The sequence below is a fragment of the Dermacentor andersoni genome, chromosome 5, assembly GCF_023375885.2.
Source record: "Dermacentor andersoni chromosome 5, qqDerAnde1_hic_scaffold, whole genome shotgun sequence".
NCBI classification, from domain to species: Eukaryota; Metazoa; Arthropoda; class Arachnida; order Ixodida; family Ixodidae; genus Dermacentor; species Dermacentor andersoni.
Window position 1 is genome coordinate 82,197,110 of NC_092818.1, and position 25,006 is coordinate 82,222,115.

General features: G+C 44.0%; 1 protein-coding gene across 2 annotated transcripts; it reads left to right on the forward strand.

The window, feature by feature from the left end:
- Positions 1–1,086: 1,086 nt before the first annotated feature.
- LOC129385020 (uncharacterized) lies at positions 1,087–23,793 on the forward strand. Of its 2 annotated transcripts, XM_055070819.2 has the most exons (7): positions 1,087–2,314; positions 6,611–6,679; positions 8,107–8,289; positions 12,358–12,525; positions 18,068–18,205; positions 18,716–18,892; positions 23,171–23,793. In XM_055070819.2, exons 1-7 carry the CDS (start codon positions 2,240–2,242, stop codon positions 23,336–23,338), a joined length of 978 nt encoding a protein of 325 aa, XP_054926794.1. In that variant the 5' UTR covers positions 1,087–2,239; the 3' UTR covers positions 23,339–23,793. The 2 variants fall into 2 exon arrangements, with proteins under 2 accessions (XP_054926794.1, XP_054926793.1); XM_055070818.1 differs by lacking the exon at positions 1,087–2,314 and having other exon boundaries at positions 6,442–6,679.
- The last annotated feature ends 1,213 nt before the right edge of the window (positions 23,794–25,006 follow it).

Consider the following 25,006-nt stretch of genomic DNA (forward strand, 5'->3'; position numbering starts at 1 on the left):
TGCAGAGATGAAACGAAGATAAAAAGTATGCAGCATTTATACAAACATTGTTAAGGCGGCAAAAAAAGGGGTCCCGTGGGAAGTACGGCACAGCCGACTTCAGTGATTCCTTCGGCTGTGAACTTCAATTTGCAGGCACAGCAGAATTCTTCCGCAGTGAAGGTAGCGTTCCAGTCCCTGCTTTTTACTCAAACAATTGCACTCACTCACTACGAGATAATGAAGTCAGCGGTTATGTGGTGGTGGTGTATGGAAAGCAAGAAGCATGTCAGCGCACTCCTCACAGTAGTCTCAATTCAAATTAGTTAAATTCTACGGTTTTATGTGTCAGATTCACGATATGATTATGAGGTACGCCGCCCTGAGAGACTCCGGTATAATTTCGACCATCTTTTTTTTTTAACGTACAACTATAAGTACACAAGTGTATTTGAACTCGCCTTTGCGTTATGCGCAGTAAATGTTAGTGTCCTTTTTGTCCTTGCTTTGTCCTGTTCATTCACGCTTTTCGGGCTGTTTCGAATCCATATATATGAGCCTGAAACTGTGCTGTTGAAATGTTTTGTACTAAGGAAAACCAGAGAGAGGTGGTGTGATGTAGAGTTAGGGACTCATTTTCGCAGTAGAAAGTTCCGGTTGAAACCGCTGCCAATTATTATCAAAGTCAGCGATAGCTTTCTGGAGTTCCTCTGCATTACAATTCAAGTTCTCCTTTTATATTTGCCGACTAATAGCCCAGAGGACTGAAATTTGTAGCATTTCTCAAAATGCTAATAGCCTTTTGTGATAAGATACTAATGACAAAATTGGCGTTGAAGCTTACTTCGACACTAAACGGAAATGTACCTGTAGTATGCGCACTTCATACAATTCTTGTCAGTCATGTTGCTGACATTACCAATTTTCCATAAGCAGTTTCTGTAAATTGACCTGTCAATTTTACTACTATATCCGCTCCCCAGCAAACAGAACTCAAGCGGTTTGGAAACTTGCCTTAATCGGCAAAATGCAATTCGATCAGGATAAATAGGATAAATAGGATAGGATAAATAGGTTAAATAGGATAGGATAAATAGGATGAGATGACGCTACTGTTGTTGGGTATCGTTTACTTACAAGAAAGATATGACGTGAATATGCAAGTTTAACATTGCTTTGAAGATTAACGTGCAAGAAGCTAAACTATTTTGCAGTAGGCTAACACCCCAAGGGCTAGACTTGTAAACAAACACCGTAGAAAGTGGCCGGAAGGATGGTGCCGAGGGAGCTTAATTGTTGCAGGTTAAACTACCTCCACTTTCATTTCCTTCTACTTTAATTGTTTCTACACATCCGTTAAACACAACGATTACCTTACGCTATGTTTTATCTGGCTTCATTGTCCTCGTATGGTTGCGACTACCAAATGATCGATCCACTCAGATCCCCTTGTTCTTCTCGCTCGGTAACATCTCCTCACCTTCCTTCGACGAGCGCATTTTGATTTGAAAAGCACACCTTGTGACTCCTTTTGAAAGTTGGTGAAATATTTATTATATAGTTATGAACTTCACAAATATGTGCACTGGAATGGATGCAGGCATGCCGTTATCTCGAAATTATTGTTATTATTATTATTATTAATTTAAAGCATATATACACATTGCAGGAAAGGGAAAGCGAGGAGCAGGCTGGCAACCGGAAGGGGCACAACGCCTGCCTAGTCGAGTCGTCCACTAGCTCATTTTCCCCTTTAAAACGAGAGAGTGATGCGCTGACATGTTTTTGTGAAGCAACTGCGCATGACGTCAGAGTGCAAACAATTTGGTAAACCTGTCTATCCTGGTTTTAGAAATCGGAATCGACGTGAAGCGAAATCTCTTCCAGCGACCGGAAGTTGTTTTAACCTCACGACTAGTTTCTTTGACTCCATGGGTGTTCATTCAGTCGAGTGTTTAGTGTAATTTATACTGCCCATAGCACTACCAGCCTTAACTCTCTTAACACCTCGCTATGGTTGCGAATCCTACGCGCTTTGGTTGAAACTCTTGATTAAAAGAAATAACGCACGTGCTTGCTGTCATACTTTCCTTCTCTCCTCTAATTCAATTTTGTAGTATCTCCGTCTCTTGCGAACCAGTGCGTTATCTGTTTTTTTTCATGGCCTGAATGTTCTTTTTTTTTTTGCGCGGAAGAACGAGAAGACGAAGTTTACTCTTGAGAGTCCACGCGCCGTGGCCCTAAATGTCGCCGCGGGAACATGGCTCCTAGAGATACGGTGATGCCTCCAGAACCCAGCTCAACCCAGAAGCAGCAGCCCGAGGGGCCTGAACAAGTAAGCCCCGCGCTTCTTCAAACCACGCAGTGTCCTAACTTCCTGGATATAACTATATAGGAGACTACGGCAGCCTATACATCAGTTTGCCTATACGTTGTATGCTCGATAAGGGTGTCTCGCAATGCTACATTCTGTGTCTTGATTTAAGTTTATCAGTTGATCATGAAGTGAAAATTTATTCGTTGGATGCGGATGTTTCACAGTCTTTTACATACAACGATGCTCTAATAATATAACGCGTGAATATTCTTAAGCATTCGAAATAATGTTACGAGAGCGGCGTTGGTCGGCTGGAATGCAAGAGCGGATTTCAGTTTCAGTTTCAGTTTATTCTTCATTAAAAAAACAATGAGTAAATAACAAAATAGTATGCAGACGAGTTTGCACAATCAAGACTGTGGAAATTTTATTTAAAAAAAAGAACACCATTGCCTGACGAAATGAACATACTATAGGTGGTTCTTCTATCAAGAACGCCGGAACGAGCTCCCTCAAATGCTTTTTCTATGCCTCTTATCTCTCGCAAACTTGTCACACTGTGCAGACTGTGACGCGCTCGCTCAGCAAACCTCGAGTTTTGTTTTAGATGCTTCCACAGTGGGCGAAGCCCAGCTGTAATGAACTGCCTGGCCCGATAGTGGTAATTAGCCATTGCCTTCCAGCACAGCGGCCCAATTTTCTAAGTTAGACCACGATCGCCGTTTGAAACGTATGACACATGCATTACGTGCCAGTTTCTCACATTATTCCCTCGTCACAGCTAGCGCTTTGAAACGCTGTGTCCGACTGCGCTGCTTTCGGGATTGGCCCAAATTTTTCGTCAGGCAATTAAATACCTGCGCCTTCCAAATACCTGGAACAAGTACAAAGCACGCGTAATCCAGCTATAAGGCTATCGGGGGCTTTAAAAATACTCGCAGCTCTAGCTGCAGCACCCACGCAGTAGCATGCAATCCAGCTGGAAAAATATATTCGCGGCGAATCAGATACTTCTGTACGCCATTGGCAGTAACCATCACGTACTTGTTGGTTACTGGTTTGTAATGTTTTTTTACATTGCATTTCTGTTTGCTGGCATAATGTCTAAGCCAACTTGTTATTTTTTTTTGCTGATGTATTGTTTTTGTCGGTCCTGAATCAGTGCCTGTGCCTTCTGCAGCTGCTACCCTCAGACGGGGTTTAAGGCCCGTCAAGTTGCTGCGAGCAACGTTTTCCTTAAATCCCCCATAAGTTGTATGTTTATGGAAATAAAGGCATATATACGTGTGAAGGTCGCCGCTGGCGCTATCAGTGAGCTACAGTGGCATAACTGCACTTGTTTACGTGCCCCCAAACGCACGTGACACGAAACGCCGTTGAAGCACAAGGCTCATCGCCAGCATCGCACTGCATGGCCCGTGTGCCAATTATGAATGCATGTATAAGTACTTTGCCTAGCGCCCCAGTCCTTTCTAGACGCCGAGAGCACCGCGATCGCGCTCCCGGACACTCCTGGCGCCGCAGTGAGCATATCGCGATTGTTCTTATTTGCAGATAACTAGACGACACGCATATCACCGACTGATCCGGCAGGCGCAGTTCGTTGTCGCATGCAAGGCCGAGAACGAGCGGTGCGCCGACGTCCTAGCGCCGACGCGTATATTCTTGCGTATATTCATGCGACGCCTATACTCCGTTCCATACATAGTAGTCAACGCTGTGGAAGCTACGCAAGAAGTTCGGTCAAGAAACGTTATCACTCCGCGCTTTCCGTCCGCGCGTCGCTGCGGGCCAACAGCGTTCGCTCGCGCGAGCATGCACGTGAGGCTCCTCGCGACGGGTTGCAAATAAAAAAAAACAACCTGAAAAGAGCAAACGACAAAAAATATTAAAATGTTCTAAAACAAGGCAATAGCAGCCGCATACCACAGTGTGTTTATTTCTAAGGATTAAAACTTGTTTCATTCATTACTGAGCCTATATAAACAACAGTTGCGCGAAAGTGCGGTCAGAAAACAACGGACTACATTCTAGTGCGAGCGAAGCCACTGCAAGAAGTCTCTCTAGCCTCCACAGCGTTGACTGCTATATGTGGAACGGAGTATACATTCCCCGTACACGCGCCGCCGCGTATTTCAGTGCCTACAGCTAACCAATAAAACTGAGAGAGCACGTTACGAAAGCCACAAAGTAGAGAGGAGTTGAGCGGCGGGAGAGAGCACTGCGGTAAGTATAAGGCGGCGGTGCGTCGCCGGGACACAGTTCGACGCGCCAAATGCGTATCGAGATATGCATGTCGGCCCTCCTTTATAAATGACACTGAATGGAACGTTACTGATGCAAAGCGCGCAAAACTAAGCATTCTCCTGAAAGAAGTTCCACATTCTCATACGCGTTAGTATACAGTTTAAGCTGGGGAAGAGAAAACATAAACACAATGCAGTTGAAACGAAGTGTTGAGCACATTCGAATTATTTCGTTAAATCGGGAAGTTCCTAAAATCGAGAAAGCAAATTTTCGGTCTTTCGAAATCTGAAATTGTAACGTAGCGACACGCAGACACGCAAAGGCTACCGCGGCATTGTATTTGCCGTTAATCCAGCCGCCTGCCACATAAACAGTGAAATAACGAACCACCGCCGCCCCTACCGAGGCGGTGTTGAGTCGGCTGTTCCTTGCAGCCTCGTCAAAATAAAGCTAGGGATGTGACCATGGCGCCTAGATGTTTTAACGCGATAGCTTTGGAGAGCACGCTTGAAGAAGTCCCTGCCTGTGCCAAAATTAGAAAGAAATCGCCGCTTATTTTTACTCTATTTGGGAAAAAACTTCGTTAAATCGAATTCGGCCAAGTTTCTTTCGTTAATTTGGGTTGATGATAACGCTAAACCCTATGAGCACCTGCCAGGGAATGTAAATTTCTTCGTTAAATCGGGAACTTCGTAAAGTCGGGTTTCGTTAGACCGAGTTTTAACTGTATTTGCAATAGCAAAAGAAGACAAATTACTTCGCGTGGTATTACGCCTTATCTTTTCCTGCTTTTCCCTCCCGCGTTTTGGCAGATGCGCCGCTCGTGGAAGTTGATTCAGTGTCCGTTCCAAGAAAGGAAATGCTCTGTCAAACGCTGCAGCGAACAACTCCCTGCAGTGACACACGTGCATACACCCCGCCTCTGTATCTTTTCCTTCGTTGCCACAAGATAAAGAAAAACCTGCCAGTTTCAGTTTCATTTGTAGATTATTGAGCATTATTTTTCACACAACGGTATGTTAAAATACAATGATGCAATATTCATATACAATGATAGTGGTTACACAAAAAAAGATAACTAAAATGAAGCAGTAAAGAAAGATGCAAGGACAGGAATTAAAAGCTGCTGAAATAGCAACTTGACGGGATTCCTCAGCCTGATATTTCAGAGCAGCTTGTCAGCAAACAGTGAAATAAAAAGCATGCACGTAAAAAACAACAATCAGTAAAAAGTGTAATCAACAAACAGTGAAAGAAAAAGACACATATCAAAGATACATTACATATTGAAGAAAAACACATCACATAGACAATGTCGCGGGTGTGACTTTCCCACGCATGGCACGCCTGCGGAGTGCTGCCTTGGCTGCTGTGTTGCAGTGGCAGCCCTAGACGAGGTGACTACTGGCTGTACGACTACAGCTGGTGTCGTATGATGCGTCGGTGCTCAGGCGTTGATGGCGAATTACGTAGCGGCACCATGTCTCAGCATGTTGGCGGGGAGTTCGAAGCCCGCTGGCGGCGAGCCACGGAACATAGAACTTCGACTGATCCGCGTGATGGCCGAAGGCAACGGGTACGACTACATAGTAGTACGAGGCCGACATGCAGGATTAGGAATTGGGGCGAAACAGCTCTGCGTAGCTTTGGGAGAGGAGACAACGGGAAACGATCATGAGAGCAAGTATGTTGTCCTGTCTTCTAAAATTATGCAGCGATCTTTCGCACCAATGATATTCCAGCTAGCCATAAGCAAGCCTTGTTATATACTGCAGAATCCATGGATTCCGTCTGGATTCTAAGATGCGGGTTTTTTTTTCTGAACGGGGTCTCATGCAGAATTGGCATTCTATACACTACCGAGAGCTAGTGATAATGATTGACTTTCAGAGCACAAGTCTGCCCTCGCCTCTATGGCCTCCAATGCGTACAGACATGGAGGACATGCCACACTGAAACGTTTTTATGCAAGCAGTTCCTGCGGTGAGCAGTGCGAGTTTCGCTAGGACGCAGTTACAACAGTTTTGTTCATATTTGAACTTTCGGTTGTGCTTTATTTTGGCGCAGGATGATACTGACTCAAGTACAGACACTTCACTTGCCCAGCCAAGCAAAGGACAAAAGTCGACTGTACAGGTACGCATGATGTTAAATCTGTATGACAAAGCTAAACCCAACTGCATGTACAAGTGCTGACGCCTCCTGGCACGGAATATATAAAATTTCACACCTGATCCCACCAGGGCTGGGAAAAAAAGAACCCTATAATGAACTCATTTATTCAAAATCTTGCTACGCAATATTGCTTTGGGGTACAACCACCAGAACAAATTACATTAAATTGATTACCTTACCAAAATAATTATTCCCTTATATGCAAAAAAAAAAAAAATACTGTGGCTGTTTTGCACATTTTCTAACAGTGCCACTATTCCAAATATATGACATGCTGCGAGAGGACTGCATATACTATATGAAAATGTTTCTAGAAAATCGAAAAAAGAACTCGGGCATGCAAAGTAGTGAACGTAACCACTCCGGATCAAGAACGTGTAATAAAATAAAGAAAAGGAAAATTTCTTGCTACACAGCGCACAAGCTAGACCAAAAAATAACTGAAAGCATACATTTGGCGAACAGTCCACCGAAATAACGAACAGATGCAGTGAATATGCACCCTTAAAACTTCTTCAACTACATTTAAAAACGTAATACAAGACTGGTTACATAGAGAGGATATATACTTTAAAATTGAATAAATGAGCTTATAAAAGAAAAATGTTTCTGCCATGAATTGTATATATTTTATTTTCAGGATCCACCTGACATGATTTCTTTTTTTTTTGCATCTTTGTATTAAGACAAATATGTTTGAAGGTGCGCATATCCAGTTTCCAGTTATTATTTTAACTTTATTTCCCATAATTGTAGCACACAGTTAGGATGTGATGTATTTCTTTGTGCGCATGCTGCTGCTATACACGGCTCTATAAGCCTGATGCCGTTTCTGTATTTTTGTATTTTGTATAATTTTAGCACACAATTAGGATGCAAGAAATTTTTGTTGTACGTATGCTGCTGCTGTATGTTGGTCTACATATTTGAAGAAATTTGAATATATCGATAATACACATTACTACTATGATTTCTCACTGTAATCAACGCTGTTGTAATTTGCAAAATTATACGTATGTACGTACTCTGCTGTCGTACTTGTCGTTTGCGGGAACTGAGACCTTTGTCAGGCTTTATGCCTTTAGTCGTAGCCCACCCTCGTTTGAATGAACGACAAATAAAATTCGAAGTCTTTCACGACGCGTACGTTCAGAGGATGCCCACCTTTAAGCTGACCATATATAATGGTCAATTTCGACCGCGGTGGCAACGGATTATCGCGCGGCCACGAACGAATGCACCGACGCCAGCCGAGGTCCACGCTGAGAATGGATCCGAAATAGTTTTTACTTTCATTTCAGTCATACTGCAGTTACAGAGATCATCTCATGTAGGACGAAAGCTCAAGCGTTGCTCCTTCAAATCCAACGACCATCAATCGGACGCAGGTCATCGGTGGTGACGTTGTGGCGAGTGGGACGAGGGAAGCTCACGTTCCGATTGCAACGCCCTCGCAGCCGCAAGGAGTAGACGACGCCGTGCGCTTCAATGCGCTCACCTTGGCTTGGATCTGGGGACTGCTGCCCGGAGGGCTGGTGGGTGTTTCGATCGCCTACCTCCTGTGGTCCGGGGTAAGTGGCGCTTTGGTATACCGTGCGGAGGTTCGTTAAGGCTTAGTAAAGCATTGGACCCGGACTGGTTGGCGACGCTCCGTACAGAAAAAAAGAAAGAGAAGGGGAGCTCCCCTCCCCTTATAATACACACAGCAGACTTGTACGACCTTGCCGAATCATGCTCCAATTTCTAGCTGAAAAGCATATATGGCGCAAGAAAGGAGTTGCGCAACAATTGGTAATGCACAGGACACGCTGACGACAGCAAAGGCCTTAATGTGTCTTTCTTTTTGTGTGTTATCTTACTGGTAAATGCTGTGTATTTCCGCGAATATCAACTAGGCCAAGAAACAGTTCTTTTGAGCAATTTCCAGCGAAGCCGTCGTGCTATTTCTTTTTTTTAGCTGTTGCATTAGTGATTCTTTAATGCCCATAATTAAATCTCGCAATTTCGAAGTTTTCCGCCTTATGTGATAGATAACGTGGGCTCAATTGCTGGTGTGTTACAATGCGGTGCAGCGTCTAGCGGTACCAGGGTATCGGGAAAACACGTGTGTCACGCTTGTGAGCAGTTTAGTTAACCCCGCAAGCACTACCTGCATATTTGGTACGCTGAGAATGATGCCTGAAAATTCTGATTTTAGCGCTAGAAGCTTAATCCAAAGCACATAGTTGCGTTTTTCATACACGGATTAAGCTTTGATTTGTGAATAGTCGCACAAGCAAATTGATAATTAATTACTATGCTAAATAATTTTGGTCCAACAACATTTCGTTGTACCTTTGACATGCGACGTCAAAACTTGGGTAGAACATTAAGTGCAGCATGTTAATTTTGTTGTACGACATTGTATGACCGTTAAACTCGGGCCCAAATTTAGTAAAGATCCCTTTTGTTTCGGACGCAAAACGCCTTCAAAGTTGGTCAGAGGGAGTCGCGTGCTAAAACCACATCTAGCGAAAACGTTATACCATCATCGCTTACATATTTTAACCGTACTAAACCCACGCACCGTACTTTTGTATCGTTGTCAAAAAAAAAAAAATTAAGCAGCTACTCGTTCATGAATGTGTCTCGGGCACAGACGGCACCGCTGTCGCACCACGCATGAGGAAATCGAAGCTAAACTTAGCCTCGCGCCAGTGCTAAGAGAGTCGTAGCTCGGCAGTGCGTTTGTCGATACTGAGCGGATGTGGTCATGTTTGAGGGAGCTTACTGAGACACAGTAGATACAATCCATAAAACCCAAACCGGAGCTCACCAGGGGTTATAAGACCTATAAGTGTGCAATTTTGTTGCAGACATTTCACTCTTTCTCGGCTATGGTGCCCCTACGTTCAACACTTAAGATCCAGAAACAGCGAGGTGAAATGCGCGCAACAACACAGAGGGATACTCAACCCATTTGACCCTGGCGGAACGTGTCTGTCTTCATAGAGAGTGCAGAAGTAGGAAATTGAGAAGCGCAATAGTCCCAATCATCTGAGAGCGTGGTAGGCTCGAGTAGCGCAGAGCAGTCTCGGGGGCCACCAGTAGAGGGTGGGTTATTACTTAGATAGCAGCTATATTGACACTTCAGGTGATTTTTTGCCGTCGCCGTCACTGTCGCCGTCGCCGTGATGTTGAGTATAAAATCCAAGGGCGATAACACCGTCGCCGCGCTCCGCACGCTCCGCATGCATACGATCGCGACGCAAGGGAGGAAAGCGGGGAGGAAACAAGCCGTCCTCTATCGCGCGAAAGGTCCCGGGGGTGGTAGGGATGGTAAGGAGGGGGCGGCATTGTATTCCGTCAGGGACTGCCTATTGCACGACCGCGCCCGAGGGCCGCCGACGATCGCGCCTCAATATCGCGCGTGCAAGGGAGGAAAGCGGGCAGGAAACGCGCTGTCTTCCGTCGCGCGCATGGCGCTGGGGGAGGGAAGGAAGGGGGAGGCGGTTGTACTCCGGCAGCAACTGCGCATTGCGCGGTCGTGCGCGCCCTATCTTGAAAGCGATCTGCGTCGGGGGCTGAGTCTAGGTGCAACGGCGGCTCATACCTTTGTACGTACTGCGTTCTCGCCACTCAGTTTACGGTGAAGCGATACACAGCACGAAGGTTACTTCGCTCGCTGCTGCTGCCGCGCTTCCTCACGCCAGCATTTTGACAGCGAGTGCCCGCGGTCATCGAGTGTGATATGTTTGCCTGAGCGTGCTGATAGCATGCTTGTTAATTTAGATAGCAAGCGAATGTTTGCAAGCTTATACGGCCAATAAAGCTACTTTCAGGGTCATTCAATACATTTCACAGAAAGCATTGGAGGACCATGCTACTATCCTTACTTCGCATAACTGTTTACGCATTTGCTATCGTAATCGATGTCTCGCCTTTCAGGCGTAACTGCGAATTTTTTTCTGTACCCTAGTGATCAAACAACCCCTGCAAAACAGACGGGCCCACTACGAATAGGGTGCGAACATGACGTCATAATTCGACCGTAACATCCACACTAGCTGTAACGTAAGTTAGGCATTCTTCTTTTCAATTCGTAATAAATGTACATTTTGTATTTGGTTAGGCCATTACTACCCTGGTGCCGATGAATCCTCTCCAGCAGGCACAAGACGTTTCACGCTCCCAAATGCGGCTGCGTCGTTTATACAGCCTACCCGACTTTTTATTTTTGTTGTTTTGTTGTGCGAATGTACTCTCGATGCCAGATGTTCTTTTTTAAAATGATCAGGGCGCTAAAATTTTTCGTGATGTGGTAAGTTGTTTGCGCTTTGTGAAGTTGATAGTTTACTGCAAACGTCGTACTTAACCCGCACACTTCATACTGTGCATGCACATTGGCCATGTAACACCTTCCCCATTTTCTGCCAAATAAGAAGTTGGTTCCCACAATTCTTCCAGAATAGCAGGCAAACATTCTACGTTATACTTAAGATGCGTGCATAAAGCTTCGGGAAGTTTCTAAAGGTAACTTACTTTATTTATCTGCGGTTTTCCGTGTAAAACCCACGATCTGATTATGAGGCACGTCGTGGAGGGGGACTTCGGATTAATTTTGACCACCTTTCGTTCTTTAACATGCACCCAAAGCACGGTGCACGAGAGTTTTTGCATTCCGCCTCCATCGGAATGCGTGCTGCCGAGGCAGGAATCGAATCGGCAACCTCGTTTTGAGCAGCGGAACGCTATAGCCTTTGAGCTACCGCCGTGGGTAGTAACCTATAAAAAAAGTTGAGTCATTCAATTGCCGTTAAACTTTACCAGCACATGATCCATAGCATGACGCCCGTTCCCTACAAATTTAAATTTGTTGCCACAGCTGCCCATGGGAAAAGGAAACATTCAAGACACCAGACCGGGCACCCGGTCTGGTATCTTCGCTATCAGTGCCGAGCTGCCATTGTCATGTAAACCCTGACGAAGATCGGTTCACCGGTCAAAACTCTTGAAATCAAATACTTGTTCTGTTTACCTTGTAGCACCGCTCAAGTTCGTCACGTTTGAAAGGCCTGAAGAATTTCTCTTTACCTATATATATATATATATATATATATATATATATATATATATATATATATATATATATATATATATATATATATATATATATATATATATATATATATATATATATATATATGTACAAACCAAGGTGAACCTACGCTAATTCATGGCAGCTTCACGCTCAGGTGGCTCATGCGCCAGTATGCAGTGCCAACAATTTTAGACGAACAATAAGGGTGGTGAACATCATATGCAGTGCCTCGGGGAAATGCATCCAGCTGTGCGTCAATACCTGCTTTCCTGTTTTTTCTCATGCCACATCAACCGAATAAGCGTGACCGTATCATTAATCGAAAAATTGAGGACTTGGAATTACCCTGCACAAGGCACCACTGGCAATAAAATCACCTCCAGCGCTTGTCGAATGGCTGCCGCAGTGCTACAGTATACCTGACAAGGGAGGGGAGGGGGCGGGCGAGTCCCTCCTTAAAAAATGGTGGAGCGGGGGGGGGGGGGCGCCCGCACCCCCCAGACCCCCCTTAGCTTTAAGCACTGACAGTAGAGGAATTTACCGCTGTCTGTCTGTGTAGCGGAAGCATGTCGTCGAGAGCATGGCTCAGGAATGCAACACGAGCGACTGCCGGTACGCGACGGAGCTGCTGAAATCCACGCTGGACCGCAGATTCGAGCCGTGCGACGACTTCTACAGCTTCGTATGCTCGCGCTTCAGTGGACCCGCGTTCGACGTCTTCAATTCGGTGAGTCTATGCTGGGATCGTCTTGCCACCCCATGAGTTAAACCGATGCAACACCGGCAGAAAGCTTTTTAATCACACGGACTACAAAGGGGCCAGAAATAGCGCAGAATGACAAGTTTTCAATATCGGGCATCCTGACTGCCCTGAACGATGAAGAAGTAGTACGGTCTATAGAATAATAAAAAAAAAAGATTGCTTGTAGCAGATTTCAGAAAGTCATTCCTGGAGCTGGATTACTCGAAGAGGCAGACGTAACTTGCATAATAAATTGAAACATTTTGCATAAACCACTCATTAACAAAAGTTCACGAATTATTTTTACCTGCGTTAGACATGAAACATCTTTCAGTTCGGTGTAGGACGTCGCTTGCTAAAACGGCGTGTAACAAAAATGTGTTATACATTTGTGGCTTATACCTTTGCAGCCGTACTACCCTCGCGCCTTATTTTAGCGGAAGTTCTTAGTGGAAAAAGAAAACAAAAATCTTTACACGTTCATGCATGTATCGCGTGCGTCGACGGTGCTATTGCCGCGCCACGCATGACGCAATCGAAGTTAAATTTACCCTCTCGCTCGGCGTTCAGAGAGGCATAGTTCGGCAGTACGTTTGTCGATCTGAAAGACAGTTATTGCGTTTGAGAGAGCTCCCTCGGCCATAGTATAGGCATAATCCATGAAAGCAAAGACCGGTGCTCATCAGGAATTCTAAGGCCTGCAAGTGTGGAATCAGTAACAGAAATTTCACGATCGCTCAGCTATATATGGTGCTAGCGCTTTCTACACGTGCCGAACGATTTGGCTTGTAAAGAGCCGGGTAGCAAGACAAAGGGATATCCAACCCCCATGAACCACGGCGGAACGTGTCCGTTTCCATAGAGAGCGCAAACACAGGTGACTGTGGCAAGCGCAAGCGCAGGAGGCCCAAACATCTACAAGAGTAAGGTCTTGATGAGGGCTAGTTGGTTCATACTTAGAACTGAGGTGAAACAGCGCGAAAAAGACGAGGACACAAGGAAACGAATACTACAGACAAGCGCTGACTGCCAACGGGAAGTTTATTTGAAATTCACCGGACATTTATACCTTTTTCAGCATAGGCATGCGCACATCAGTCGTAAAAACATCTGCAAATCAACAACATTTTAATCTTTCTTCCAAAAATGTGATTTCTTTTTCCGACAAGGCAAGAGAGGGAGTGCTTATACATTTATCTCCTTCCTTTCTTATATGAAAGGCCTCTACTATTTTCCTTTCCTTCTTGCCCTTTGCTTTCCCTATGAATTTTGTCTTTTCAAATATGAGGGTGCATTGACACTTGTTACAGTGTCCAGCTAAATGACTCCCATAGCCATTCTTTAGGTTAGTACTGTGCTGACGAGTTCGTTCATTGAAGCACTGTCCCGTTTGACCGATATAAGATTTTCCACAGCTGAGCGGTATTTGATAGATGACGTTGCGCCTGCACTCAGTGAAACGAGTTTTATGGTTTGTGGTGCACAGGTGCCTTTCGAGCTTGTTCATGCGATTACATATCGAGGACAACTTACACGGGGCACTGAAAACCAAATTAATATTGTGTCTATTGGAAACCTTCTTCAGATTGTGTGACAACTTGTGTAGGTATGGCACCACGTGCGCTTGTCTTTTGTCTTTGTTTTTTTTTTGGAAGCATCGGAACTTCTTTTTTCTTTCTGAAAAATGGCTTCGCATACTGAAGTGATCACAGAACTTGGAAAGCCTGCGTTCTGTAGTCGCGATATCTGATTTGAAAAACTTTGATTGCACTCATGCTCACATGACTTACTAAGTGCTGCCTTAATGCACGTTGTTGCTATGCCTCTCTTAATCAATTTAGACAGTGCGGAATGTGGATGCGCTGAAGACGGCTAATTGTGGCTGTGCCCCATAATAAACGACAGTAGTTTAAATAGGAGTAGAAAAGGGGAATTATAGAGGAGTAATTTTACTGACCTTGGAAGAACGTATCTGAGCCGGCCTACGACCCTAGTAATTTGAGCCAGTTTCGTTGTTATACGGTCCACGTGATTTTCCCAAGACATTCAGGAGGAAAAAACTACCCCGAGACATTGAAAGTGCTCAACCACATCTATACGTCGTGAATTCAGCTTAATCTCGAGGGAGGAGGGAACTGGTTTATTTTTAGGGCGGAATATGACAATTTGTGTCTTCTTTTCGTTTATACGCATGCACTTGGATTCGAACCATTTTTGTAATTCGTTCATAGTGTCATTGCATTCCCGAACAAGAAGATCTAAATCATTTCCAGCAAAAGAAGATTCTAGTGTCATCGGCGTAGATAACAAATTTAGCTGTGGAGTTAATGTTGGAGATATCATTAAGGTACATATTAAATAGTGATGGTCCCAATATACTGCCCTGTGGAATGCCAGAAGTAACAGATTTTAGTTCAGATTCCATATTGTCTATGCAGACAGCCTGTTTTCTATGTGATAAATGAGCCTGTCCCCGAAAACCATAACACTCTAAGTTATTTAGTAGTATATTGTGGTTCACTAAGTCAAATGTCTTCGAGAAGTCCACAAAGACGCCAATAGCGAAGGCTTTCTTTTCAAACTGTTAGTATGTATTCCTTTTGTTCGAGTAGCGCTAATTCGGCATATTTATTTTTACAAAACCCAAATTGATTCGGTGACAGAAGATCATGCTTATTAATAAAATTCAACAACCTAGTATATAGAACTTTCTCAAAAGCTTTTGAGAAGATTGGGAGTATAGATACTGCTCTATAATTTCCTAAATCATTGCGGTCTCCTTTCTTATACAGAACCGTTACTTTGGCTATTTGCATTTTATTAGGAAATGTGCTGGTAGCTGAGCATAAGTCATATATGTCTGCAATACCAGGCGCAATGACTCCTACAACATGCTTCACAGGCCTTACTTGAATTCCGTCAATGTCATAGCTACGGCTGTTATTAAGGTTTTCTATTACTGATATAACTTCTGTTGTAACCGGATTCAGAAATATCGTTTCGTTATTGTAAGAATTAATGTATTTATTAGAATTGCGTGGTGGGTTGCTATCAGCTAGGGTTGGAAAAATTGTTAAGGACATGTGCTAGCTCTTCTCCAGATATATCTTTATTATCTAGCTTTAGCGTACTTGGGGCAGCTTGTCATTGTTCCCCTATCAGTAGAAAATTTAATCTTCGCCACAGCAAATCGTGTCGACCATCTTTAACTTGAACTAATGTAGAGTAGTATTCTGCGCGTGCCTGGCGTAGTTTTTTTGTTAGCCCATTCCTGTATTTCCTAAACATCCGCAGGTCATCTGTTGAACGTGAATTTAAAAAAGATTTTGTAGAGCTTGTTTTTCATTTTAATTTCTTGGCGTTACTCACACGTTACCCAAGGTATGCGAGTTTTGCGTTTGGATCCACGAGTACGGATACGAGCACGGAATGAGCACGATTGCAAGATTACACCGCAAGACCGCAACTAGCTGTAACAAAGTTAAGCCTGCAAGCTTTCTACTGCGTGAACAAATGTAACTTGCGTGTTTCATTACGTCGATTTCTGTACCCTAGTGCCCATACGCCCTCCGAAGCCCGCACAAGAGTTTTCACGCTTTCGACTGCTGCGTCCTTGATACAGCCTGCCCGATTTTTTTAAGCGGAGTTTTTTTTTTTGCACCCTCTCGGATTTTCCTTACCGTGACTGCTGACTGCGGTTTTGCTGAACATTTCATATAAAAAAAATTAATTACGTGCCCGGTGGTGGGATCGAACCTCGGTACAAGTTTCGTGCTTTATGGGCCTTATTAAGAAGTAATGAGTTACATTCGGTTAGTTCGAGTCTGCTATTGTACCTGCTACTTTTTACATCTACTCCTTGTTGCTGCCCACTCCGCCTTTGCAATGTAAAACTCGCGCTGTGGGTACCTAAATAATAATAAAAAGACTAGTTACTTTATGACAAATAGGAATGTACAAATTGTAGCCTTTGAATTCGCAAAGCCATGTCCACTTGGGACAAATACTAAACATGACACCAGTTTTTGAGATAGTAATTTCCAAAGTGTGCAACGAAACATATTGGCGTCCTAGTTATTTTTCTGCTTCATGTATAAAACGGCGTTTTGCAATAAAAGCTAAGTGTAACAACAGCGAAATTTTACAGCAAGTTTGGCAGCACGTATCTCTAAACCGGTTCCATCCTCAGAATTCCTTTCAAGTACATATGCCTCGCAAACTCAATGGCTACAATTCTGCAATTTGTACCGTAAAATAACTAGTTAAAAACTTAATCATTAAAATTTTCTAGTTAGATGATCAGGAATTTCAATTTCTGGTGCAAATAATGTCCCTCTCATCGAACAATCCAGTTCAAGAATTAAAATTGTGCCATCTGCTACAAGAAATTATTTAAAAATTCTGTATTGAAAAAAAAAGGATATTAATCAACCACCTGGTATATTTAAAGACTGTATCTTCCCATCGAGACTGTGAGACGTGTCACCTTCTCATATTTGGAAATTTGAGACCTAGATTTTCTCCATACCCTGACATCTATTTTATCACCCTTCCCTACAATCCTACGCCCTTCTTTTATTTACAGATTCTTACAGCTGTCCTGCTCGCTATACAGCGTTCCCATTCAGTTGCAGCTTGTGCATATCATTCTCCCCATGGTGCATTTAAATCCTAGCGCTCGCCTTGTCTGATGAGGGCTGAAGAAAATTACCACTAATAAAAAGTATGCTCTATCATTTCCCGAGTTTGCAGTGCATGAGACAGAGGCCAGTGCCATTTACACTGTCAGAGAAGACAAAAGTAGCATAACCAGTTAAATGAATCGCGTACTCAACAAGGGCCAATCAGAAGTCTATATTCCACATCAGTACGCATAGTAGTTCAACCAGCCATAGCCCCATTTCGCTTACTAGTAAGCGTACTTCATCGAAGTTTCGTGGTGGTGGTGCTCTTGTTTTTATTGTACCCTTTTTCCGCATATTTTTCGCGCGCATAAATAAGTATTAATTTTCTTCCAATCAACCTTAGCCGTGAGCACAGTGCCACGCCCGTGTTTTACCTTCTTCTTGAGTCGTACCGTTAAAAATTTGAAACAAATTCTGGGGCTTTACATTCGAAAAGCACAATCTGATTATGAGGCAAACTGTAGTAGGGGACTCGGTATTACTTTTCCTTACATGGGCTTCTTTGGCGTGTGCCGAGATCTAAGTATGTGAGTGTTTTTGCATTTCGCCGCAATTGAAATGCTGCCGTCGCGGCCGGGATCGGACTTGCGACATCAAGCTCAGATGCGCAAAGCTGTAGCCACTAGACTACCGCGGCAGGTGTCGTGTCTTTCGCTGTACAGCACATTAACTCATTGCTAATAGGCCCCATTAAATGTTCAGTGAATATTTTAAGGAACTCTTTATGACTCGCTATTCTGCAATGTGGCTGCCACATTTTAGTGCGTTGCTTTTCTGCGCCCACATCGAAGACCGTGTGTCACGGCGATTGCACTCACTGTCAGCACCGCCTGTAACCGCAGGTCCAGCTGTACATGCGTGAACTGACCGAATCCACGCTGCACGCCGTCGATGTTCCGCTCTCGCATCAGAACTCCACTCAAAAGGCTGCTGGCCTGTTCCGTGCCTGCGTCAGTATGGCAAACACTACTCGATCCGAGGTGCGCAATTACGGTTAATTCAAAGTTTCTTTGGCCTTTCTGCATCCTGTGACTGCACGAGTTCTGCCGGCTTTCCGCATTCTGTGAGTGCTGAAGTTCTGCAGACTTTCTGCATTCTGTGATTGCAGGAACTCTGCAAATTTTCCCCATTCTGTGACTGATGAGGCTCCGCGGGCTTTCTGCATTCTGTGACAGCAAAAGTTCTGCAGACTTTCCAAATTATGTGACTGCATAAGTTGTCCAGACTTTTTGCATTCTGTGACTGCTGAAGTTCTGCAGGGTTTACACATCGTGTGACTGTAAAAGTTCTGCAGACTTTCTGCATTCTGTGACTGCAGAAGTTCTGCGGACTTTCTGCATTCTGTGGTTGCAGAAGCCGTGCAGACATTCCACATTATGTGGAATGTCTGCACCACATAGGCATAGGTAGCTTTACGAGATAAAGTGAATAGGCAGAGCGATTTGCATCAATGAGCGGCCTGCATCGCCACGACGACAATGTTAATGCAGGTGCCTGCGCTGAAGTCGTTCCTCGACCAAGTCGGACTCGACCTGTCAAACATGCCGCCCGATCCCAACTTCAGCATCGCCGAGAGGATCGTGAGGCTGGGCTTCGAGTACGGCTTTCCGACCTACGTCAAGTTCGGATGCTGGACCGTGAAGTGGCAAGCAAAGAAAATTTTGACCGTACGTCTGACCCCTTTCAAAGGAACACGAAAGGTTATAAACTTCAAGGGAAGCTTCATATGGGAGGGGCCTGTCTAATTACACGGGAACGGAGTAAGGTCTGGATCCAAGGTGTAGCTGGAATCGGCGCGGGAAACGAGGGCAAGACAAACAGGAACTTCTTATGACAAGCGCCGCCTAATAACTAAAGATGAATAAGAAGAAAACAGCAAGAAAGGGGACTCAATCTGCGTGCGCATGTCATTAAGTCAAATGAAAGAGATCACTATGCGTTCGCATCTCACAATTTAACAAAGAGATAGACGCCTCCCATACGCGATCATCAGGCATTATCTGTTTGCGAAAGCCTTCTGCAAGTTCACGAGATTTTTTTTTCTTTGTGCTTGATGACGATCACAGTTCTATCGAGGAAAGGCTTACAACCACATGATTTACAGTGTAACGATGAGAAGTAAGCGTTCCCTTTAAGGTATTATTGTGCTGACTCAGGCTGCTTGCCACTCTGTAAATTGCAGGCTTTTCCACAAGACAGTGGGGTTTCGCAAGATCCACCTGCTTTCAGTGGTCATTTATCTCTCCTTTTTCTTTTTGATGTACGTAGGCTTTCTATTAAACACCGTACAATCGAGAAACCTATCGGACATAATATGCAGCCAACTTCCAGGTCAACAGCGACGAGCTGTTCAAATTTCTCTGCTCATTTTTATAAGTAACTGGAATATATTTTTTGCTAAAGAACACGTACTAACTGACAAACACGTTCATTCGCGTACGATTCTTACGCGTGCCACGTCGCCTCGATACAGCACCCAATCAAATGACTGAGCAACACTGAAACGCCGCTATTGTTCAGCTAAGAACTGCCCGTCCAAGGAACGTTTGAATGCACATTACGGGGCTAATAACTACGTATCTGCAGTCGTAATAACTGAAGATAACTTTTGCAAAACACCCTATCTCCCGCGCTAACTGATTACCAAAATATAGTTGTGGCTCCTAGTCAACCCTGGTCTGATCCTATACGCTTAGTGCCAGTACTAGACTCTGACTGCGCGATAGTCTCAAACAGAACATTTTGCAGCAGTTTCGTTCTAGCCCCGAACCCTAATTTGCCGCAGCCCATGTAATTTGGCTTTCCCCATAGGAATCCAATGGTAGTGGATCCTATCGATATCGAAAAAATTGATGCTCTTAAAACTTCATCCAGCCCGGGTTAGACTTAATTAAAGCTGAATTCCTCAAAGGCGCTCAAGCGTTTTCTTCGTTTATACTCACTAAAACTTTCCAGCAAACATTAGAATGTAGCTTTCTTTCCTCTGACTGGAAGGTCGAGGGGGTGCTGCCAGTCCACAAATAAGCAAGTAAAGATTTGCCGCTAGACTACCGCCCCATGTCAATGACTAGTATACCTCGTAAAATAATTGAACACGTTTTATGTTCGAACATTGTCACCTGCCTTGAATCAAAATCATTTCTCTGCGGTGTCGCGGTATGGATTTCGTGACAATTTTTCATGTGAAGCACAACTAGCATTCTTCACTGACTACCTTCGTGTCATTCTCGATAGTCGCTCATCTCTATATTGTATCTTCCTTGACCACCGCAAACTATCTGAATAGGTTTGCCATAAGCTGTTTTTCCTTGAGCTTAGCATGTTACCCTTTGACCGTAAGCTTCTAACCTGGCTTCAGCATTTTCTTTGCAATCGCTCACAGCTCGTAACCGCAAATAACGTTCAATTCTCTGTTAGGTTCCGTTAATTCTGGAGTACCACACGGATTGGTTCTAGGGCCTCTTTTATTCTTAATTTATATTGATAATTTCCCTCTCTGGTGTGTCTTCTAACAGCCACCTTTTCGCGGACGACTATGTTATTTACAGAGGAATTAATGGGCATAACAGTGTTACCATATTCCAGCACGACCTTGACGCCATATAGCCAGACGGTGTGACCTCTGGTTAGTCGTGAACGTCACCAAGTGCAACGTCTCACATATTTATCGTACTTCGACCAGTCAGGCTTCATATTCACTCCACAGCTGTTTCCTCGAGTCTGTAACGTGCTATCAATATCTTGGTGTTCACATAACTTCGCTAACTTTACCGAACTAAATAGCAGCGTTAACAGCACATTAGGATACCTTCGTCGCAACTTCCACTTCGCCCCTAAGCATTTTGAGCTCCTCCTTTACTAAACATTAATCCGGCTATTTCGGATCCTAACACTGCTAGGCCTTTTTCATAATGCGAGCAGCCGGGCGCGCAAATTTGGTTGCCGCCGCCAGCAAGTGCGGTAGACATGCGGTCGAACGCATGCAGGGTGCGCGCGAAAAAAAGAAGAAAGAAACAAAGAGAGAGAGAGAAGTTTATGTGTCTCGCAGCGCCCTGCTAGAGGTCTTATTCAGCTAATTTGCTTTGGTGTTTTGACATGCACACAGTGTGTTTATGGCATAGCCATATAGGCTTTGGAACGCGAGAGTGGTTCCCTGCTGGGAGGATAGGCGGAGTATCTTGGCACGCTCTGGCGCTTGCACCACGAAGGCGTCGTCGACAACACAACGCGAAAGCGACGGCGGCGAAAGGCTATACGAAAACGAAAAAAAAAGGGGGGGGGGCGGGGGTGGTGGTGGAAAGCAAACTAAAAGCGTGCGAAACACAACGTGGCACACGCTGCAACACGTTGTGTACTCGTGCAGAGATTCCGGGCGCTCACCTAGCACGGACGAAGCTAATGGATTCGGGAACGCCATATCGAAGCATTGGATCGCGTCAGCTTGTCGCAGCCACCGTTGCCCATTGTTGGCTCAACAAACGTTGTTTCTGTCGCCTGCACGGTTTTTGGGCGAGTGACGCAGCTCATTACGACGGTGTTGTAGCTTAAGAGTGTGAAAAACAAAACAGAAACAAGAACAAAACAAATGAATAACTATAACCGACTTTCCGCTGTGCACATTAGTTTAAGTTTACTGAGTGACTCTGCATTGGCGAATCGCCGCTGCCGCACTTGAAATGTTGCAATTTGTGTGAAAAACGGGCGGTCGGTACGGGCACGTGCAGGCGACTTTTACGGTGAAGTCGGCGCATTGCACGCCGCGCTTCATTTCGTCCACTTGTTTACCTTTGGGCCGGAACTGCACACCTATACCCACTGCCTGCGCTTTGGTGCGTGTGTATGTATAATATATATATATATATATATATATATATATATATATATATATATATATATATATATATATATATATATATATATATATATATATATATATATATATATATATATATGTTTGTCGGCATGCCAAATTTCAGTGAAGGAATGCTGCAGAAACAGTAGAAAACATACAAACATGCGTTGTGGAAGTCGAGCAGCTGTACTACAGTCCGCCCGTGTCTGTTCCTCACAATGGCAGCGAAAAAAAATAAAATAATAAAAAAAAACAGCGTCGCCTCACGGCGCTACAAAGCTGGCGGTCTCATGCGAGTCGCCTATAACTTAGTTTACCCTCTTGAAATCGTTTAAAAGAACTCTACTTCTTTCGTTCTCAATAAATATCGCCGTACGGCAAGCATAGCCGAAATAAAAAGCTCGTTGCGACTAATCCCTATAGCAAACCTTCGTAAGTTCTCGCGCTTATCAAGCAATTTCGATCACTGAGTGTATCTTTATTTAATTGGAGGCTAATTACACCATCCTCACAATGCCGGAACTAGGTTGCGATAAACCAGAGGCTGTCAGTTGTCTTTCCTCCCGCATCTCAGGTGAGTGCAATCACTTTCCCGGCTCGGCAGTATCAGCTGCTAACCATTCACAATTTTGCGCAACTTTAACAAACATTTCAAACGTAGGAATTTGACTATACTTGTACGGTTTTGTGTCTGTGTAGATGCGTGTTGTATTGTAGTGTATACTGAGAAGTTACCTGAAATCGATTGTCTGTATATTCGATACCTTGTATTTTGCTAGATTTAGTTGAACTTTTATGATCAGGAACTTACCATAATGTGTACACTTTACTGTTGTATTCTCTTCTTCTTTTCCTAGTAAATTTTCTCCGTGCAGTCAATAAACAGAAAATAATAATAAAAAGAAATAGAGCATATATGTAATTGAGCCTTTTCTAGAGTATGGAAGCGGTGCAGTGTCCGAGTTCTGCTGTTTCTGAAACCAGAACCGCATAACGACCGCCAAAATCTGCGAGTAATATGGGGACATCGCTAGACAGTGTTTAGTTGCACTTCAAAATGTAACGTCTTGCGATGGCGTCACTTCTACTGCAGATTGATACAGACAAAGACTACGCGCCATGGTTGAAAAATGCAGCTGCCGACTTTGATGTCTACGCCTACTTTATACACGAGTACGACTCAAACCTGGACATCGTTCAGCTAGCCGATCGCATCGAGGTCGCCGAAGGAAAGCGTACGTTTTTTTTTTTCACTTGCTAAACCTGCGTTGCACGTTTCAGCAAGGGTGACTGAAAAAAAACAAAACAGGAAGAACACTGAAGAATTTGCTGCAGGAAATATGAAACAACGATGTTTCCGAAAACCAACAACTCGTGGCATCAGACGTCAGTAATAATATAATGCGGAGCAATATTAGCCACCAATTGCCGATGAGAGCATATCGGAAAAAATTGTACGTGTGGCCCGCAAGCCGGGTATGCAATCAGCTGGTATCATCCCATTGAATTGTATAGGGCTGGCAGTGTGTATATGGGGTCCTTCGTTTCTGTGCTTTATGTTTTTTTTTTAAATTTCGCGGAATAAAAATCGGGGGTTATGTTTTTAGCCATCAAAACCACTGATAAATACAGGCTGCTGCCTGGCGCGGAAATCGAAGAGATGCCGGTGGTTTTGTTGTACGGCAGCCCAAAGTTATGAATATTTTGGTAAGTTTTAGAAACGATAAACTCAAGTACCGGTGTCCTTTTGGACACAAAGCTTCGATTTAAACAAGTGAAATCATTCACAAGAACATGTAATGGCAAAGAGAGCTGCTCAAAAATCTTGAGACAAACTCATCTCTAGAAATTCTAGTTCTCAAGCACTATTAATGCATATTAAAGAAACGACATTAACAAAAACAAGAAATAGAGACTAGTTTGTCTATCCCTCTTTTACATTATTTTCTTGACTTTTCCAACAAAGAAAATAACTGCAAAAAGTAGTCCACAAGGCCATGCTTTGTAGGAGGTGTAGTGCTACTCCTTATCTTACAAGACCTTGTTCATTTACGTTATTAGAATGAGCATTGGGAGCATTTCTGTGTCGATCCTACACCATGCAGTCGGGCGTTTCGTCCTTGCCTATTGTCCTTTTGAACTATTTCCGAATAAACGCTATTGGCCACAAAATTATTGTAATACCAACTAGATTAACCGGTCAACCTTCTTCGAATGCAACGTTTAGTACGTATTTGGGTAAACATACTGAACGAAACCAGTTAGATGGGACACGGCTTTATTCGAAAACCTGGGCCTGCGGCATACGCTAACGTCACAAGTCAAGTATGGAGAATACATTAGAATAATGTAAAAAAAGAAGGATCCCGAATATTTCTGCGACACTTATGTACTAAGTCTTGTTTTTTTTTATAGCAAAGGTTCCTTTGCGAACTGTTCCGGACATTTTCGACCGTGGATGCTGAGTGCTGCTGCTGACTTCCAGGATAGCACGTAGTTAATAAAAGGTTACGTGCCCGATGGTGGCATAGAACCTCGGTCCCCCAGCGCAGCAGCCCGATGCACTAACCGTTAGTTCACGATCGCTTTCTGCTCCCTTTATTACTATTTCAGCAACAATCGTACGCACGTTCAAAGTAGGTCACTTGGTGATAAACATTAGGCGGACGTCATTTGGCTAGGTTGCACTAATTTCAAAGGCCTTCAAAGAGACCATCACTCACACCAAACCGTCAAGCTCACGAAACCGATCAGGCGTTGCAATCATGCGCTTTAGGGCATCGCGCGCATACGTCAGAACTTCCAGTTGGGTATTGCCTCGCAGAGCCTACGTGGGCATTCCTGACGTCCATGCGCATTTTCCACACGCTACTCATGCACAAAAAAGCACGCGCGCATACTTCCGTCGTGCCAACGCCAACTCTTTGAG